The sequence below is a fragment of the Vidua macroura genome, chromosome 2 (genome assembly GCF_024509145.1).
Source record: "Vidua macroura isolate BioBank_ID:100142 chromosome 2, ASM2450914v1, whole genome shotgun sequence".
Lineage (NCBI taxonomy): Eukaryota > Metazoa > Chordata > Aves > Passeriformes > Viduidae > Vidua > Vidua macroura.
In genome coordinates, this window is record NC_071572.1 from 99533826 (window position 1) to 99555122 (window position 21297).

Below are 21297 nucleotides of genomic sequence, written 5' to 3' on the forward strand. Positions count from 1 at the left end.
CAACTTCAAAAGATCTCACAGCAAGTTTGACACATTTCTCTTTTGCTCGCCATTATACATGTGCAAAAGCAGGTCTCAAAATTTAAAAGGCTAAAGAGCAAAGCTTCCTCCCAAAATAAACACAAACCATACAGCCAATCAAAAACTAGTACCTCAAAATTATTTTGCCATTTCTAGCAATTATATACATGCAGTGGGCCTATAAGGCAAAAGAAATTTTATTTGATAAAAGATCTACATATTCAAAATATTAATAATACTCTTAATATATTAAGTTCTAAAAATCTGAATTTAGTCCAAAGTAAAAAAAAAAAAACAACAAAACCACCAAACCCCAAAAACCCCACAACAAAACAACTCAATACCCAAAGAACAAATGATTGTATTTAGAAGTATGCTAGATACTCTTTCATACAGGCACAAAACAAAACAAATCCAGAATTAAGACATTTGTTAACCTTCACACTGCTCTATAAAGTTATGAGGATCTTCCTAACTTGCACAATTTTTTGCAGATCAGATTTGAATAAAGTTTATGGAAGAGAGTTTAACTTACCCTTACTAAATCATAATGATCTTAAATATTACACATTTTAGAGCCAATGTTCAAATAATACCTGTATTTCTAACAGGAGAGGACTGACTGAAACAGTTTCTGATTCTTCTAAGCCAGCACAAACATCAAGAGAATCAAGTCAGATACAATAGAACTTTGTTTACGAGTTTGGTATTTACAGCCAAATTTTCAAATCCTTTCTAGCACGTAACAAACTGTGTTGTCCAAATAAATGCTTTTATACCTAAAAGTTTCTCTGTCTGTAAAAGAAGTTATTAGCTACTGAATGTAAAAACATCATTTAAAAAATTTAAATTTTTTCCTAATAATTATAGGTTTATTCCAAAACAGCTAAGTGTTAGCTGAAAAACTGAAACTATAATTTTAGAGTTACTGGGATATGGGAGTAAAATTTTTGTATTTGAAATAAAGAAAAATAAATCATCAAATTCAATCTGTCTCCAGAATATCTTGGCTCTCAAACCCATCCTTCAGTACCAAGGACTATCAGCCTCCTGAAGGGGAAAAGAAAAAGGTTAATTTTTTTAATCCTAACTGAGACAAAAGAAACCAAAATACATTGAACATTTGTGTCATGTGTGAAGTTGTGGGATAAGCCCACATGAGAACTGGCACTCTATTCTCTCCATAGGCTAGCATTATCTACAGCCAAAAGGCAAGAAAACCAAAGGAACCAGATTGAATTTCAGCGCAAACGGGCATTTTGAATGCTTCTCTCTCACCACCCACCCACCACCTCACTCCGAAGGGGAAAGGAATGAAAGGGTTACTTTGTATCTTCCTCTAAAAGAAGTTAGATATGCATTGTGAATTTACATATTTTTCCAGAATGAGTGAAATCTGGGACAAATTTTCCAACCAAGCTAAAAGCCTCTGAACATATATAACTTGCATGCTAATAGATCTACCACTAAATATATCATAACAAAAAAAACCCAAACAAAGCAATCCTTTAGCAACAAAGCCAATTCCTAGCCTGGCATACACATTAAAATACCAAAAAATGAAGGAAGTAAGATGTGAAGGAAAAAGTGGAGGGGTTAGGAAAACTAGAACATGGTACAATAATTTTAGTCATTGTTAATATTAAATCTATAACATGAAGAAGTAAGAATATGTTACATTACAAACTGTAGTTAAAGCACACTTAAATGTAACTACAGAGTAAGAGACTATGTTGTTCCTGTACAACAAGGAAGATTACAAGTTGGAGCAAAACAATATTACTAAAAAGTAGAATTCTGTTTTTCCCTCATTCTGGAGTGGTTTTGGGGAATGTGTGTGTTTTTTGGGGTTATTTTTGGGGAGTTTTGGGGTTTTTTTCCTACAAAAAAACTTTGTAAAAAGCAAGAGGTTAAAGTGTTTCAAAATGTTTGCTTGGACATTTAAAACCATAATTTAAACATAATAGAATCACAAACGATTTCTATTGTAGCAGAAACAGTATTATTTTCTGAGATGTTTTATTAGGAAAGAGAAGAGTATTCCAGGCTTGGGTGTTTTTTTTTTTATTATTATTATTAATCTTAAAACGTCTATATTTAGCATTATATGGTTATAGGTGCTGAGTCAGTAGCAAAAGATTGTCAGCAATCACAAATAATGGAAAGACTTCACCAAAATCGTATTTCTAAATGCACTGCTAATACAAATCAACATGAAAAAAAAAGACAGCAGTGGTTTGTCTAAAAATATTGCAACTGAAATTAGCTCAGCAGTACTCATGAGAAGATTTTTACCCAAAAGGACAAAGGTAGAATAATTTTTGAATATTTTTCAAATTTAGGAAAACATCGTAGCTAATACTCTTGGTCATTCTGACTTCAAAAAATTTTAAAACACTGAACTTGTTAAGAGGGTGGTACAGCCAAGCTCTTTGCAAGATATACACTGTATCTTTAACAATCTGTCTGCAACAAGATTATAAAAGGGTGTATTTCTAGAAAAGGCACAACTTCCAGGCAGAGCCACATTTATGCTCTGTCATTAGGGCACGTATTCAGAACAATTACACTTTTCTCCACTAATAGTTGCAATCAAGCTGTTAATTAGTGACATGCTTTATCTCATAACCCATTTCAAAAGCCTTAGCACTTTGACTTACTGTTGCTCGCATCCTTTTATTTCTCTCATTCAACTGGTGCTACCACAGTGACAAAGGATGAAGGAAGATTCAACAGGCACCACTCCGGCTGCTCCAATCTGTTCCATTCACTCAATACTGAGGTAATCTTCGGTGATGTGTGGAACACTGCCCCCCCTCCTGTGAACAGGGCACCTAAACCTGAACGCCACGCCGGAGGCTCTCCCTTCACCTTCCTCTGTAGCTGTGCATCCACAAAGCATGTGGAGGCAGGATGTGAAAGGTAGGATCAATTAACAATATAGTCAGCAATACCTACCTCAAGCCTTCCTTCCTATCAAATTAGCCAACGTACAGTGAGCTTCCTGCTGTACATGAATGTATCATGTCACCATAGCAACTAAATCAACAAATAGCTGCTGCAGCATCTGCTTCTGGATCATCTAACGTCAGTCAACAGAAGGTTCGGGTTTAAGAGAACAAAGCTTCCAAATATATGCTGTTTTATAACTGCATTTTTAATTTAGCCTCCTGATTCCCAGATAGGCTATACTAACTCAAGATGAACCAACTTCTGACTTTATAATCTGTGATACAGTTTATGACTTCATTTCTCAAGTAAGCCAGGAAGAAGGGAGGAAAAAATATTCTGTAAAAGAATAAAAAGAAGCAGCCAAGAAATAATCAACTGGATTCTAATGCACTCTCTCAAACACTGTGCTATTTTATACCATGCATTTACTAAGAGACATGAAAAGAAAGAAATATGTTTCTGAACTTTGCTTTATAATTTACATATGTCTCCCCTAAATAATACTATAGACAGAAGTACCTTTTATTAAATATTAATATTAAAGACATTTCAGACAGCTGACAAAGATGGTTTCCCTCTATTAGTCTCCACTTCAGAGCTAAACTGAAAACATTCAGTATTGTCTTCTGGCAACCTCACATCTGCGGTTTTTAATCCCAACAACAGCAGGGGACCACTGGCACATCCTCACCTGAAGAAGTTACACATCCCTCTCTTCTTGTGAGAAATTACTTCAAATACCACTTATGCACTACTGCCTAACCAATAGGCAAACAAGATATAGAAAACTGCTTTGAAATTGTCTTGGTATTCAGAATGCAACAACATGAGATTACAGATTAAATGTTGTCTAAGGTATAAAAAATTCTAACATTACAAACATCTAATGTCTTCAAAGGTAATAAGTAAGTGTACAAAGATACAGACACTTATATAAAAGCACTCAAAGCTACAGCTACTTACAATAAAAAAGGGACTGTCCTTTCTTTTAACGTCAAGTGATTCTGTGATTCTGTGAAGTCATATTCCTAACATTTGATCAGCATAAAATTATTTACCAAGTAAAAAAACTTTCTAGGCAAAAAGTATCAGTTATTAATACCCAGTATATTTTATTATTAAAAACACCTATTTTTAGTTTTCAAAGCAGATGTTTTTCCACCCATCTTTTGTTACAAGTCTTTTGTTACAAGAAAAATCATTGCATCTAGGTTGGCTCCAGAGAGTGTGGTCCAGTGAGCAAGGAAAACTAGATGCACACTCAAATACTAACACTGCTGTGGCTCCCATACTGACTTACTGTGATTTTTGCCTTTGTCACCTCACCTATGCCAGAGTTCCCATTTGTAGGGCTAGTCCAACAGTATTTTAAGTTCCTACATACTACTGGATCAAAGAATACTGCAAGACTTGAGTGTTTTTATTCATTAGTAGCACAGAAATTGCCAGATGGAATCACATCTGTGGTTGAGCTAAGGTGATGTCAGTTAAAAACACAGCACAAGTTGTTTTTCCATAGACTGTATGTTCAAAATCTGCTGCTTATATCATAACAAGGCTAATGAGGCTATGAACTACTCTTTTCCATAATCAAGCCCACTATCACTTAAAAACCATATTAAATGGAAAAATGCAAAAGATCTATGTAACAGGCATTACAGAGAGTATATGATTATTAAATAGGAACACCTGACATCAGTAATAAAAGCTAAATTAAAACCGTACCTTAAATTGTTTTAAATTGCCAAAGGCTTATGAATTACATGGTCATGAAGTGTTACTTCCAACTGCTTCTTTCTTAGTCATTTTTCAAATGACCTTTCTGCTTCCCATCTTCTTTTAAATTTAATAAAAGCTTCCTCTCTCCACATGTAGACTGGCTACCAACCAATAGAGAGTTTTGAAAACTTTCGATTAAGCTTTGTACCACACCAATTCATGGCAGACTCAGCACACAACATTTCTGTGTTATCTATAAGGAAATGTTAGAATTTTCTTTTTTTCCTTAAATGATCTGGTTTTAGTAGCAATGACAGACAAAAACAGGCTTCTCACCATTATTTATAGAAGTGTCCTATAGACTGATCTTTGTCCAAGTAATGTGATGCAACACTCTTAAACACCAAAGTTCTAAATCTTCTATTTTCCACTGTATTTTTTTTTGAGCAAATTCCAGTTTATAGGTTTCCCATGACTACACAATTCTCTACCCTAGCATCTGCTAGTACTGCCTGTAAGGATCTAACTGCACTAGATATGGAGTTTAAAACTTTCTTCATGAAGAAGAGTAAAGATATGGCATTAACAAATCTTGGGTTTCAGAATGAAGGAGGAAATCCATAGAGAATTAATTGTTGCATAATATCTTGCAATAGCAATTTACATGCTTGGGATTTTGAAAAAAAAAAAAACCAAGTACAATCTAAATTATTTCAGCTTACAGACAGTAGCTGTATATTTGGAAAAAAAGTGAGTGAAAGAAGCCATCTTTTCAGTGACATGTTCTAAGGCCTGTATTTTCAGAGGACAGACCAAGCAACTCTGCATCATTTTTCTAAAAGGCAGCTGACAGATAATAAAATTATCAGTAAACATTTAATCTTTAACCATTGCTATGACATACTGTCAGCACCACTGATTGCACTAAAACAACAGAATATCCCTAGAAGCAACTGGAAATGAGGAGATTGGAAAGATGCTGAGACTGTTCATTGGCACTGGCATTCAAAAACTATAGATGTCAATAAACTTTCATTGTTCTTTGTAGAAAGGCAGGCTGAAAGATCCAAGAATCGATGATTCCTTTTTGTCCTAGAAAATGAATTTATTTATGAAAAGTTTTTAAAATTCTTACTGTACTTGTGCTTTTCCCCCTTCTTTTCATGTAGAAGATGATCAGGTGAAAAAGCTGACCACTGAGAAGGGGAGGCAAAGATGATTTCTAGCATTGTTTTGTAAAAATAAAAAGTTTTTTGAGATGAACCAGTAAAAGATAAATGTTGAATTCTGCATTGAATGTCAATGATAAACGTTCAAGACTTGTTAGTGTCCACACATAACAGTGCCAATCAGTGTTCATTCCACAAATGACTGTCTCATTCTTTAGTATTAAGAAATAATTACACTTTTGATCTACTTGCTTCTTCTTTACCTCTTCTCTTTTGCATTCTCAGTCCTCACAGCTTCCTAAGCAAAGTTTTATTTGCCTCATTTACAGCAAACCCAATCTGTCTCATCACCATTGACAGAGTCTGTGGTTAGCAGATAGTGCACAGAAAATTTGCTACTTAAAATAATACCACTATTCTATCTTTAAATCAGCAAAAGTATAAATATGAGGATAACAGCAGTGTTTCAAGGAATCTGAATAATGCAACAGACAAACATTTGGGCTTCAAAGTTTTAAACTAATCCATGTTTACAGGGAATTAGAAGGAAGCAGTGTTAGGGGCAGTCACTGAACTCTGGAACTTTCTGAGGCATCTGGTCATTGCCAGTGGTTAGACACATCAACCTCTAAAAATAAAATACTGTAATACTTCAATCAGATCATTCTCATTTCATGATTTGTTGTTTGAAGTCCTCAGGAATTCAGCTTCACGATGCTAAGCGGAAGTGGATGAGAAACAGAGCTACACTGCACAGCAAACGGGTAGCAAGGGCTAACTAAGGTTTCAGCTAATACTTCACAGGGGTTAGTCCCCTCAGGAGGCATCTTCCCTGATGCAAATACCTGCCTATTTGCAACAGCCCAAATGTATTATGGACTAGAAGAGAATTTTGTATTTCCCAACATTGCTTCTGACAGCTCAGATTCCTGTTTGCTGATATAGCAAGTTAAAAGCCCAACATATTTAAGACTGATGGATGTGTTTAACTTTTTTACCCTAAATACAGTATAAAAGGAAGCACCAAAGGAAGAACAGTGTTTTCTAGTTATTAAAAATAGCATTTACGTAAAAAAAAAAATCAAACATTAAGAATTTCAATATCACTTCTAAAGAAGCCTTTTTTACCCTGAAAAAGTACCCTATATACCCAGTTTTGCATAAATATGGGCATCACTGTATATCAAAACACTGTAACAATACAAACTTGAGCTGGAAGAGAAATTAAAATATATATCTCAATTAGATCAGATTGGAATGACTTAGTCAGTAATGGAGCAAGGGCTTGGTGGAAGAAATCTCTACAACCCCAATCCTTTCCCATGTATTTTATCCTCTACTTCAAAGTAAAGACAGGGAGAAAAAACAAAGCCAAGTGCCATTTTTTTGCTATAGTATGTAAACTATAGTCTATCTGTTTTCTAGAGAATGTCATTCTGGCTGCTCTATGAAGTGTATAATTCTGCAACATACAGCAGGCTTATAGACTTTACCCAGTTATGGCAAAGTCTCCATCTCTAGGGAATAGAATATGACAGACTATTTCAGTTGGAAGGGACCTATGATGATCATGTAGTCCAGCTGCCTAACTGACTGAGGGCTGACCAAGTTCATGTCAAGGGCATTGTCCAAATGTCTCTTAAAATACTGACAAGACTTTGGCCACAGCTCTAGAAAGCCTGTTCCAGCATTTGACCACCGTCTCAGTAAAGAAATGCTTCCTAGGGAAAAAAAAAACAGGTTTCAGCTAGCAGAGGATGTATCTCAGAGAACTTATTTGCTAGGTGTGTAATTCTCACGTATTTTAAGAGTGGATTTGAGGAAACATAGCTAAGTACTTGGGGTGACTGTGTAGGTCTTTGAGTCTGGCATTCAGGTCATGGCTTACTCAGCATTAAGCATCCCATGGCACAGAGGAGGAGAGAGATGGGGACGTGCCTGGGTCCCGGACACTGTTCAGGCATAACTATACCCTTCCAAACCAGCAACCAGACCCATTTGCAACAGACTGCACAGAAAAACCAAGCTACCTCAATGCTTATAGCTTCAGGCAATTTGCACCTTCTCACCTCATAAAAAAAGAGAGAGAGAACAAAAAAGTACAGATCTTTAGTCACCTTCATACACCATGAAAGGCATCATCTTCTGGACATGCTTATTTCTCCCTATTGACTGTATTAGTAACCTACAGTGACTAACTGACTTCAAATTCAATTTTCATGTGTCATCCAATTCTCCCAAATGTCAATTTCTGAACAGATTAATTCAACAGAGGCTGAATGCCTCAAGTATCTTGGGAGGAATCCACTGTATCAGAGACCAAAATTAATCTAGGATTCATATCATGCATATGAAAACGGACATTTTAGAGAGAAAGGACTGTTACTGAAAAGTTTTATGAGGATGCTTCATTCCACAAATTTTCACACCAAATAGAAACAGAAAAGGCTATGAACTATACAGCCTTCACTCTTGTTTTTACATTTATTTTCAAACAGAAAATATTAAAATAAGCATATCTGAATGGTGGTATAAATTGTGCAAGAAATCTCGTGCTGCTTTCTTCTCAACAAAAGCAGCATAGTATTCATACATTACTATAAATGAAAGAATTTTGAATCCTCACTTTCTGCTGAGGATGGTGGCTTCTTCTAAGAAATTTAAAGCAAGTTTTCAATGCATCTGCAATCAAGGATGCAGTTTAAATAAATTGGAAAAAATTCTGATCTCTAAGGCAAAAAAAAAAATAAATTACACTTAACTAAGAAAAAACTTCACCCTTCCTAACTAAAAAACATGATTAAGTCAGATAGAGGAAGGCTCTACTAACCCTGAGTCATCAAAACTCATGTATTTTTAGCTTTCCTTTGTGATGTTATTATTATTTTTTTTTAATCATAGCCAACAACCAGTTAAAAACTTCCAGGGAAAAGATTTTTCCGTCTATGGAATGTCTCATGTAAGTCTGATTATGTATTTTGCAGTGATGGTTGCTACACAAAAGTACTAATCAATTCTGGGGAAAAATACAGCTTGATAATGAGGTTCCATAAGCTGGCACTGAAGCATTGCATGCCTGAGAGTTCCAATGGTTCCACTGAACACACTTCTGCTGCGCTTCAGTGCTAGGAAGTCACTGAAGAATGGAAGAATAATTGTCAACTAAAACAAACTTCAGTGAACCTCCAAATGAGAAATTAGACATATCTGCAAATTCAATAGAGCCAAAGGGGAAGTACAAGAAAAAAAAAAGGCAAAAAGGACAGAAGCAGCAATGCACATACTCTGTGTTCTGTGAAATCAAAGCACAGAAAAAAAAAAGGAAAAGAGCACAATATGGAAAGTGATGGAAAGTGAGAACAGTTATAACACTATATGTTGTTAAACAACTTTTAACACAGATTTTTTTTTCTTGTTGAGGAAAAAGATCATGAAACATATTGCAGTTCTAGGCTTGATTTTAAGCAGCAAGGCAAAACCAAAGCAAGCTGGAACTTGATAATGTACCATATGGTTTTCAGAAGCAGAAGTGCCAGAACAAAAACCTAGGAAACTCATTTAGGCTAGATTTATATTTCCCAACACCATCTTCACCATTATATTTTGCTGTAATGCCACATATGTAAACAATCTGAAAGCCAAAAACAGGGATTATTTAATTTGTTTTATAGCCCTCTATTACTCTGCTGACTGAAGGCATCCTCCTATGACAACAGGTTAATAATGACAACTTTAATATCAGAGGTTTAAATATTTAAAGAAGAAATTGGTTTTAGGAACACTAACTTGTAGACTTGATGTTAAATACCTACTTAAACTCACACACAATACACACAGACACTACACATATATACACAGAGTGGGATTTTTGGAAAACTCACCAAACATCTAAACTTCTCAATAAAATTTGGAGGATAAGCATCCAACCTCCCAAGCTAGAAGTGTTACTTTACCCCTATACCTTGCCAAGAAATAAAGTCAATTAAAGATCAAACACTACATCCATGTCCCATTCCCCAGAGAAAAGGAAATGGTTAACAAGTACTGGGCTACTTTGAGAGTGCTATCTGTATTTTCTGGTAATAAAGGACACATAGGTCATACAGGAATGTCTCACTTTGCAACTGCTAGCTTTAGTGGGAAGGTACTGTGTGGGTCCAGAACTCCATGGCTGCTGCATTCTTGTGTCAGCAATTTACTGATTTGCTTTGGAATAGCACTGAGTGCTGTAGCAACTTTCCAAAACAATTCAACATCAGTGTGTTAAAGTAGTTTGAACTCTTGCCTCTTCTTTTCCTCTCCTTCCACCAAATCAGGACTCGCATAGTCAAGCACATCCATCCTGTCCAGCCCCAGCAATAATCACTAAAGCATCACTGTACTAGTTACCCTTATGTGAAAAACCCTCAAGCACTTCTGTCCTCATACCACATCTTCCCAGTTTCACTTGGTTTCTATCAACTCCTATAGATCTGCTCCATTCTCCATCTACAACCTTATTCACCATCAAGACATAATAAGTACATTATCCCCTCATGCTGAACACAGTGATAGGAAGGTGTAAAAACAAGCAGTACTTCTGTGCTTAACAGAGGAGGAGGAGCCAGCAGGATCAGTCTTTGCTTTTTCTTTTCATTGGTTTTATCCTATGAAACTAACAGTAGTCCCTTGTTCTGTGGGACAGAGAACCAGGCAATCTCCCACAACAGCACTGAGTGACATACAAACATCCACACAGTTTAAGTTCCCCATGTTTTCTGACTGAACACTCACACATTCCTCTAACTTTGTGGATTGTTTTGTTTTAAAACATGGTGGAAAGTTACAGCTTTAACCTGATCAGACACTTCCACTGTTTGAAGCATATGACCTTTCATCTCAACATGTTCAAATATTTGTACTGCTATTTCACATTTACACTGCTAGCAGAACTTCAAGTATTTGAAATAGATTATCTTGAAGATATGAACTGTTCTAGAAAAGTACGGAATGATCTGTATCCGTCTAGTAACTCAGTTATGCAGTATAAACAATCTAAGTCACCATAATTACAAGAGTTAATTCTTGTAAAATGTAAGATGGGGTAAATTGATTTAAAAAATCCTCAGATGTTTTACAGTTGAATAAAAACTTTCAAGCTTAGTATAGATTTAGCTAGTCTAAAACAGAAAATACCAACATAGAAGCAAAATAGTTGAATCTTCTACTGGTTTTCAGAAGCAAAATACCTAAATAACCAATTTTCTACTGGCTTTCAATAACTTTTCAGTCAGGACTGACTAAAACTAATTAGTTCAGCTACAGACCAACTTTTACACTATGAATATAAAAGAAAATATCCATTTCTTTACATGGACAAAACAGCTCTGAATTTTGATTGCAGGAACACAAATTTTGCCAGCTTTACTGGTTAAGTTACATTTTATGTAATCCAACACCAATGCTGTTATGAAAGGAACTGGAGAAGTACTTTTCATACATCAAGGAAGTAACCACTACAAAATGTGTGTACTGTAGCTAAGTAAAAAGACTTCCAGAAAAATTAGTAACAACATTATAAAGGCAAAAGTCTTCTTCCTTGTTATAGTTTCAAAGTTCAAGAGAAAACAAAGGAATACAATGAACTATTATTCAAGTTTAAAATATTTTTTATAAAATATGAAAAAGACTCAACACTACAGTGTTTTGTACTTGAATACATCATACTTTCAAATGCAGTATCTTCCCTTTCATGAGTACCATATAAAACAAACATACATGATTTTAAGACTGTTATAAAGAAATAAGCAACCACCTGACCTTTCTGCGGCCTAAGTCTTAACTGGGCAACCTTGACACACAACACAGTCCCTGCAGTTCTGGACTTCCCATATTTCAGATATACAGAGTATTTTCTACCTACTGATGGCTTTTAAATCACCAGATGCAAAAAGGGCTTCCACTGAAGTTTCCCACCACTGAACAAATGCACTTGCTGACTCTTCATGCATCTTGTATCAGATGCGAAGGACAGAGAACGGAAGTTGCAACTTTCATTCAACATTGTGAAACACAGAATGAGAGACAACATTGTGGTGCATAACTGCCAGTTACCATGAAATGGGGAAAGAAAAGAAAATTATTTTCCTTATTGATGACCAATGCCCAATGAAAATTCTCTTTTTTAAAATACATGTGATTACTACCAGTCTCACTTTAGACAATCGTCGTAATGAGCTGCATTTTGTTTTAAATGAAAAAGGACAACAACAGCATATATGTTGTTTTTTCCATTAGAAGATTAACACAAACTCCCACAGATTCATTTCTTTGAAGAAATACTTTGCTTGTTTTCCAGTTTTAATCTTCCTGGCAGGAGAAAGAGACTACATTTTAAAGAAAACATATATCCAAAAGAACATTTAAAGTCACATATGACTCAAAATCTTGCATGACAACAGTGTAAGCTTGACAGAACAACCTGACAGTCTTATCTTTATGGAGGGCAGAGCAAGTAACTCAGTCTCAACTATGTTTGACAGGTCACGGCGAACAGGGGAAGTTCCCAAGGACTAGAAGAAAGCAAATGTCAGTGCAATCTTCAAAAAGGGCAAGGAAGAGGACCCAAGGAGCTAGAAGCTGGTCAAGATTACCTTTAGCTCTGGGAAGATGAGTGGACCAAGCTTTCTAGAAGTCGTTTCCAAATGCATTAAAGACAAAAAGGTGATTTGGGGTAGTCACTATGGATTCACAAAGGGTAAATCATGCCAGACAAACCTGGATTGCCTTCTACAGTGAAATTACTAGCTTGGTGAATGAGGGGAGAGCACAGCTAATGTTTATCGTGACTTCAGCAAGGCTTTTGTCACTTCTGAGTAACACAGAAACAGATGAAGCACAGACAGAGCACAGGCACCAAGGTAGACTGAAAACTGGACCAAATGCCAGTCTTGAAATGTTGTGATCAGCAGTGCAAAGTCTAGCAGGCAGCCATCCGCTGGTCATCTACTGCAGCGGCTGACACTGAGACAGACAAGGACTACAATCTTCTTTGAAGATCTGGATGATGGGACAAAGCACATCATGAACAAGTGACACAAATCTGAGTGAAGCAGCTCATGCACTAGATGGTTGCACTGCCACAGAGAAGTACAAATTCAACAAGTGTCCAGGCAGACACTAACAGACAAAAGCAAGTCCCACCATTCAAGCTACCCAGCTGTAAGCATGTATCTGTCTGGAGATCACAGGTATTAGCACATGTTGTGCCTACTATATTCTATCATAGGGAAAGGTTTATTCACCTTAGTAAGATCATGCAGTAATCTAAATATGTAACTCCCAAACTAAGACACAATCATGGCTTGACAACTTGGCAGCTGTTTGGTTCCATTCTTCCATGAAGAAGTTCTCCCAACAACACAGGTTTTCTGCTTCATACTTCTTACAAATCTTATCTCTGCACCAGTTCTGCCTTCACCTCAATCTCTAACACACGTGTATGCCTAAAGCTGCACAAATATATTCCAGAAGAAGGATTACTATCTTTTACAATGTTAACATGTCAGTGATGTGTTGAAAGGAAAAAAAAAAACGTATAATGAAGTTTCCTTACCTGTTGTGCTCCATCCCCACTAACAATAGGGGAAGTCAAAAGAGGGATTTCACTACTTATAATTGAAGTGGTATCCAGTAACGGTGGATGTTCTGCCATCATTGATGGTACACTAATTCACAAGATCACCTGCAAAGGAAAGTTACTCAGATGGTTAAACTATATCAATATTTCTGAATAATTATCCTTAAAATTTGCCTCACTTTAGAAATAAAAACAACAACAACAAAAAATAAGATTATGAAATTAGACACCTTAATAAAGTATGTTTCCACAACAAGCAGCAATCACACAAGCCTGAAGGTGAGTTTTCGTCAGCTAGCACAAGTCCTGGTTATATAGAGATGGTGGTTTACACCCCCTCTAGCGGCTGAACCTCAGAAGAAGATAGATCACTACCCTGGAGCTAACAAAACTGAATCTCTAAACTTTGTAACAAACCAAGGTTTCAGCTGACTGGCACTGCTGACAAAATGCCTATGGAGGAAAAAAGAAAAGAAAAAAAAAAAAAAGAAAAAACGCCATTTACTTTAGAACCTATATGTATAGTGTTCTTGTTTATGTGACTGGTAAATAACCAAGATATACTAACTGGGACACTTACTTTTTTCCTTTTTTTATAATCAACCCACTTTTCCTATTATTATAATGGATAAAATCTTTAGGGACAACTTGTTACTAGGAAATGTCCTAGTGAGGCACAAATAAATGAATAATAATAATAATAAAATCTTCTGTACAATCTGACATATAACCATTTTACAATTTATTAGATCCAGAAATAAAGTTGTGTCACTTTGATAACCAGGGGTCCTTTAATCAGCAGGTAAAACTTGAGGAGGAAGGGAAGAGATAATGCCCACACACGCAATTGTAATCCTCATAACCATACTACAAAAAATCCCTCACTAGCACACACTGTAAAGTTACAAGAAACCTGATAACAAGAAAAAAAGCCACAGAGGCAAGAGGCCCATGAAAGCAGGGATACACTTTAACTGAAGAATATCACATAACAATGATACAGAAAGCAGAATTCAGCCAAGCATTCCTTCCAATTATATTAACAAGTCACAAGGAACATGTTTTCTGATATTTTGCATCTTAGTGTTATATGAATACTGGATAGAAGAATTAAGACCGAAAAAGCTGAAGATTATCATTTTTCCATGCTGGAAATAAGTACTGCAAGTCTAAGAAGCTGTTTTTGAAATTGCATTTAATTTTGTTTAAAAAAAAAAAAATCACTAAATTACATTGGTTTACTGTACTAGTCTTAACTCAATCTCAGCTAGACGTAGTACACTTAGCTTTTGAAATAAAAAAAGAATTAGATCAACAAGAATTGAGAAACTGATATTTCTTAACAAAACAGAAAGACAGATGGAAAGAATTCACTAGGGGTGAATGGCACATTCAGAATTCCCACAAGTTAATCACATTTTGCATCTGAAAACAGTGCTTTACATCAAACACAGACATAAGGATTAGGCTGAGAAGAAGCTTGTACACTATTTCTAAAGCAGAATCGCCTCTCTTAGTCAGTACTTACAGTAGGCTGGTAAAAAAAAAGTAAATACAATTTTAGAGTTATACAGCCTGACAGCCAGCAGTGTTACAGGCTTTTACAAGTTTTGCCTTGATATCATCTGGCTACTGAAACTCCCTACAAACACTTCCAAACTTCTAGTTCAGATATACTGTCTGCTCATAAACAGAGGTATTTACTAGTTACAGCATTAACTTCAAATGAAAAAATACCAGATAAAAATGGAAGGAGTGATAAAGTCAGCTTCATGACACTAACTTCAGTACCAAGCTCTAGAGATGTTTGGTTAACCAGTACAGCTTACTACTCAAAAGCATTATCTGAAACTTCATCCCACCCAATGGGCTGTTTTCACTTGCTTGCCCCTCTTTGGTGGATGTTGTAGCTCTACTATGGGTTGAAATCTGTAACAGAGTGCCCTGAGTAGAAGAGGACTCACATATTAACAAAGCACTACAGGCCTCTTGTACAGAACTTTTTCCTACTATTCGGCCTAAACTTCTCCTGGTGCACCTTGAGGACACTTCCTCTTGTCCTATCACTTGTCACCTGGGAGAAGAGACTGACCCCCACCTGGCTCCACCACTCCTTTCAGGCAGTTGTAGGAGTGATAAGGTCCCCCCTGAGCCTCCTTTTCTCCAGACTAAACACCCCCAGCTCTCTCAGCTGCCCCTCACCAGACTCGTGCTCCAGACCCTTCCCCAGCTCCTTGCCCTTCTCTGGACACACTCCAGCACCTCAGAGTCCTTGTAGTGAGGGACCAAGAACTGGACACAGGGTTGAGGTGTGGCCTCACCAATGCCACGTGCAGGGGGACAATCCTTGCCCTGGTCCTGCTGGCCACGCTATTGCTGATACAGGCCAGAATGCCATTGGCCTTCTTGGCCATCTGGGCACATGCTGGCTCATGTTCAACTGCTGCTGACCAGCACCCCCAGGTTCTCTTCCACAAGATAACTTTCCATTCTCCTGCACAGCTGTTTCATGATTTGATTTGTATGAAATTAGGTTCCCACAGGAACCCAAGTGCTTACGTCACTAGTCCACCTTCAGCACCCAGTCTTTAGTGCCTTAACTGGGACACAGCTAAATTCCATGTCTGGATTCAAGCATTTGATTTATTCTGGAGACAGGGCACACTGCTCATTGGTAAACCCTGACAGGAGGTACTATGTAGAAATTTATTCCTGACACCCTCTACAACAATAATAAAAGTGCTACCTGTCAGACTGTGTAATCAATCTAGGAAAAAAAAATGTTTCCTTGACAATACAATATTAGATTTCTCTGCAATGTCACTGAACTAGTCTCAAAGACTAAAGGTTTAAACTTCACACCAATGTGGGTCTATACTACACGTTCATCAAAAGCCTTTCCCCCATCAGTAGTCAGGTGGCAGCAATCCATACAAGTGCACATAATACAGTCACAAAGTAAGATGTGGTATGTTAACCCACTGTAGGTGTTTTTTTTTTGTTTGTTTGTTTTTTTTTTTTGGTTTTTTTGGTTTTTTTTTTTGCTGTGAGGACAAAGAAAGACACCAATTTGAAAAGACAGAATGTGTGGTAGGAGGAGAAGTCAGCTAAACTGGACAGAAGGTTGGTGTCAAGACAAACAGAAGTGCTCAATAAACATATCTTGGAAATAATCTATATCACATTCAATGCAAGGACCTCAAGTGTGTGCAGACAGAGCCTTTAGATCAGCAGATCCCAGTAGCTTGCATTCAAGACCTCTTGAAGACATTTACCTAGACCTTTGAAAAAGACTTGCAAATAACTTGGGTCCTAGGAAAGTCTCAGAGGTCTGGAAGAAAAGTAGAAGTTTCCATTAAATACTATGTTGTAAAAGGGACAATCTAGTCCTGCTAGCAAACAATAATCTGAGGCCAACACTGGATGTTATTTGTAAAGAACTAAAATACAATTAAGATTGATTGAAAAAACTTTGTCCAATTAACTTCATACAAACCTTCTGGTGATGGATATTGCTGGAAAAGGTACGAATTAGTGGACTGGAAAAACAACCTTAAAATCTTACTTGGCATTAGAGAGCATTTCTCTTTAATAGCAAACCAGAACAGATGGATTAAAACTGAATGGGCAGTCCTTAAACATTAACAGTAAATACAGAGTTGTTGAGCCATGTGAGTTTCCAATAGGAAGGGAAGGTATCAGTTCTTGGCTTCTCATTACAGAACATATTTTTAACTTGCCTCTCAGAAAAAATAAAAAAAAAGGAAGTCGAAAGGAAGTCTGGAAATGACAAGCAATGACAATGATAAGAGACTGAGTCATTTCAGTCCACTAAAATGGCATGAATAGCTTAAAAAGTTAGGCATAGCAAAAAGTATTAATGCAGAAAGGAAAAGCTGCTCTTTCTAAAACTAAAAAGAACGAACTCAATCCTGTGAAGGGTTGATTCTGACAAGGACAGAATAATAAAAGTGGACAGTCAAACACAAGCTTGCCAAAAGGCTTTATCAGTTATATCAACAGGTCTATTTCCCTTAGCAACATGGAGGGGAGGATGTTTTTTCCTGCCTCTGGCTGCAAATACCTACCATCTCTACTGGAATAACTTCACAAGCTTTGTCTCCAATTTTCTGACTTGAAATTGCTAACTGTTCCAAGAGTGAGCAACAACTTCTTGAACATACTGTTCCATATTGAAAATACTGAAAGCGAAGTATGTACATACCGTAATTTCAGCCTTAATCCTTATAAAACTTCCCCAGATGATGTAACTGTCCTCCAACTCCATCTAGTTTCTGGATATACTCAGGACTTAATGAGGTATTGAAAAGGGCACAAGAAAACTTGCATTTAGACAACAGGTAAGGTTCAGCCTGCAGAACCACTACAAAAAATTCACTAGCCTATTGTCAGATTTCCTGTACCATTGAAAGCTTTGATGCAGCAGCCTTCAGAAGGGTAAAATAACATGAGGGATGAACCAAAGGATTTATTTAAGGCCTACTCACTGGACCATTCTTATGGACATTAAAAGGGACCAGACAAGGAAGAGGACACGTTAGATGAATAGAGAGATAATTCTCAGTTGCTAAGCACAGATGCAGCCGAGAAGTAATTTGCTACTGGTGGAGCATTAAATGCATGCTTATTTACAAATCTACACTGTTTCATGCACAGCAACAACTACTGCATGAACAACTATTTCATTTCTTGTCTTGCTACTGCACATACTGAACTAATAGTAGACATTCAAAGTCAATTCAGGACTGCAAATTCAGTCTACACTGAATCTGCCCTGAGTATGTTCTACAATGCAAGGCAAGTATAGGGTCTCTTGAGATTATAACCCAATTGTGTAAGTTAATGCTTTGTACAAGACTTACATTGTAAACTACCTACTGCCCACCACCCCCACCTGAGCTGCTATTTGAAAATACCTTGAAAGAGTTTTCTGAAGCCTATCAAAGCTGAAACAAAGTAAGGGTATCTAAATTTACTGGATGTGATTTGTTTAGACTCCAGGACTTATGCCTGAGGAACCTTTAAGGAATTAATTACACTAAAAGGCAAAAGGCTAAATGATGTTAAAGCTCACTGTGTTCTACTCCATAGTTCAGTAAGCAACTTTGCCTTCCTGAACTATAATGACAATTTAACTCAATCCTTAAATGCCTTCAGATTTGGTCCATTATTGTTTGTGTGGCATTACCCTCAAATTCTAATGCACAGTACAATGCTGCTTTTTACTCTGTCAGTTGTACACTAAGGGTTAAGCAGTGTTGTAAGGCTGAGATCATTGGGCAGTGCATTCAGTGCATTTCCTCTGCACATGCAAAGGATCAGCATTTCTCCAAGAGACTAGCAGCTGATCTTAAGGACAGTCTCTGAAAAACACATCAGCATTGTATCAGCTGGATCATCAAGGTAAAACAACATGAGTCAGCAGCACGTGTCCTGTAGCAATGAAGACATATGAGGCTGTATTAGCAGAGAAGTACAGCCAGTGGGCTGAGGAAGGTGATTATTCCCTGCTATTCAGTGGTAATAAGCTGGAATCTGGAATACCAAGTTTGGTTTTCTCTTCTCAGCCACCTTCTCCTCCCAGTATAAGGCAGATGCCACAAAGACTGTTCCTGGGCTTAGGAAACACAAGGAGAAGCTAAGAGCACTAGAGTAGCCAGGGGTCACCTGCTAGCTGGATACCACTACCTGAAGGATGCTGGCAGAGACCCTTAAATCAAACTCTTCCTGGAGGCATGTTGCAAAAGCACAAATGTTTGGACAATGCTCTCAGACACAAGGTGTGACTCCTGGGGTGTCCTGGACAGTGCCAGGAGTTGTAATCTATGATCATGACAGGTCCCTTCCAACTCACCATATTCTATGATTTTGTGATAGGCATATGCTTTATAGTATACATATATCAATAAAGTAGCATATGCATATAATTTAAAAGATTATATATATTGGAGATGCATGCTTAATACATTCTTTACTTATGGGGTGCATGACCAAAAGATTTGGAGACCAGTGCTGTAGAAAATCAATACCTGACCATGTAAGGTCCTAACAAAGCGCTGAAGAAGGCAATCTCCAAAGACCCTGTCAAGCAGAATTCTCCTATGAATTCCAGAATATTAGTCAAACAAAATACAACACATAATGCCAAAGTTGAATGACTCGCAGTAGATCAGAACCCAGAGACAGGACCATAGCTTGCCTCCAAACTCTTAAAAGTTATCAAATTCTCAATTCAAATTTCAAAGCAACAATGACAATGCTAATCAAAACTCAAATTGGGACACCTGAGGCTCAAACTTTGGAAGACATACACATAACTGTCCATAACAGAACTGCTTTATAATCTGGCCTTTCTCCTAAAAGAGGAAGACTGCATTAGATGATAGTTACGAATTAAAAAGTTACACTTTCACATGAACATCCTACACAAACAGGCTTTCCAGTTCAGCTGGGATATAGGCACTACCATGATAAATGCAGTTATAGCTAGCAACAGTGCTGTGTACAATAAAAACATATGGACCACTTCTTTCCTAGAGATTCACTGTTTCTGGTTATTGAGTTTAATACAAAATATAATTAATTGATTTATTCTCAACTAGAGGACTTATAAGGCCACTCTGCACAGTGGTATCACTGGTGCCTACTGAAGGAGAAATTTGCATTGCTGTTTTTTTTCCTCAGTTTTTATGATTTATAGAGTACTGCTTCTCTACCTACCTACGTATCATCACAATGCTTACAGCAACTTAACACTCTTTCACATCCTAATTCTGTCAAATCTAGGGAACAACAGACACAAACCTTTATTATTCCAGAGAGCTGTTCAGAACAGCTGTGAATTCTACACAACACAAGGACAGAAGTTTAAGCAGGGACAAGACAAAAGCATCTAACACAAAAGGGTGCAGTGTAAGAAACTGTTTTAATGAAATCAATACTAAATGTTTCCAAACTGCATGTTGCTCTTACACAAGAAGTAACAAACTCAGGGCTTTTCCACAGTTTCTTTGTCAGTACTGCAGTTTCATACATGCTTCAAGCAGTATCATATTACAGCTGCCAATTCCAGGTTGCTGTAAGGTGTGTTTTCCCAGTGGGTTCAGCACGGCAGAGCAGGTGTGCATTCCTTCTTCATCTGGGTCTTCATGCAGCTACAGTCCCCCAGGAACCACAGACAAGGCCCATCCTCCAGTCCAGATAACTTCCAGTGAGGAATAAAAGCTTCTCTGAATAGGAGACAACACTTAGGTTTTGCCAAAGACCAAGGAATGAATTTACAGAACCTAAAAAACCCATAAAACCATCACCCAATCCTAATGCATTAAATGCTTTGATTCTGCCTTCTCCAACATGGGAACAGCAGATGCACTGGAAAAACAAACATCTTTCAAATGGCTGAAGCAAAAAAGCCAATTCCTTCCAATCTGTCAAATCGGCCATCCAGTTCAGAACTTATGAGACAAGAGTGGACAAACAGAAGTGCCCAAGATGTACAAATATGCTAAAATGAGGAAAATTCTAGAATATTCCAATGCAGCCCTAGAGTGAAGAGGAAAGAACAAAGATTATACAACAGATGTTAGTAATATCTCTTAATGCACTACTGGAAAAAGCTCAGATAGAGTGATGCAGCTGGTGTAGAAACATATTAGAATATAATTACCCAGAGATCCATAAGGTTGTAGCTGAGCTATTAAAGTTATGAAGCATGCTGAAGAGTTTTGTGTTTGTTTTTAAGAATCAGAACTGAGCAGAAGGATTTCAATTTCTCTCCCTCCCTGTACATTTACCACA

General features: G+C 37.1%; 1 protein-coding gene across 5 annotated transcripts in view; it reads right to left on the reverse strand.

The window, feature by feature from the left end:
* Positions 1–21297, reverse strand: part of FNDC3A (fibronectin type III domain containing 3A) — a 111251-nt gene that overhangs the window by 80894 nt on the left and 9060 nt on the right. For 4 of the 5 annotated variants that reach the window (XM_053969898.1, XM_053969892.1, XM_053969894.1 and 1 more), the window contains exon 2: positions 13456–13584. In XM_053969898.1, coding sequence (XP_053825873.1) covers positions 13456–13557 — 102 coding nt within the window. In that variant the 5' untranslated portion in view covers positions 13558–13584. Of the gene's footprint in view, positions 1–13455; positions 13585–21297 lie in introns of those variants that run through there. The other variant, XM_053969897.1, reaches the window with a different exon arrangement.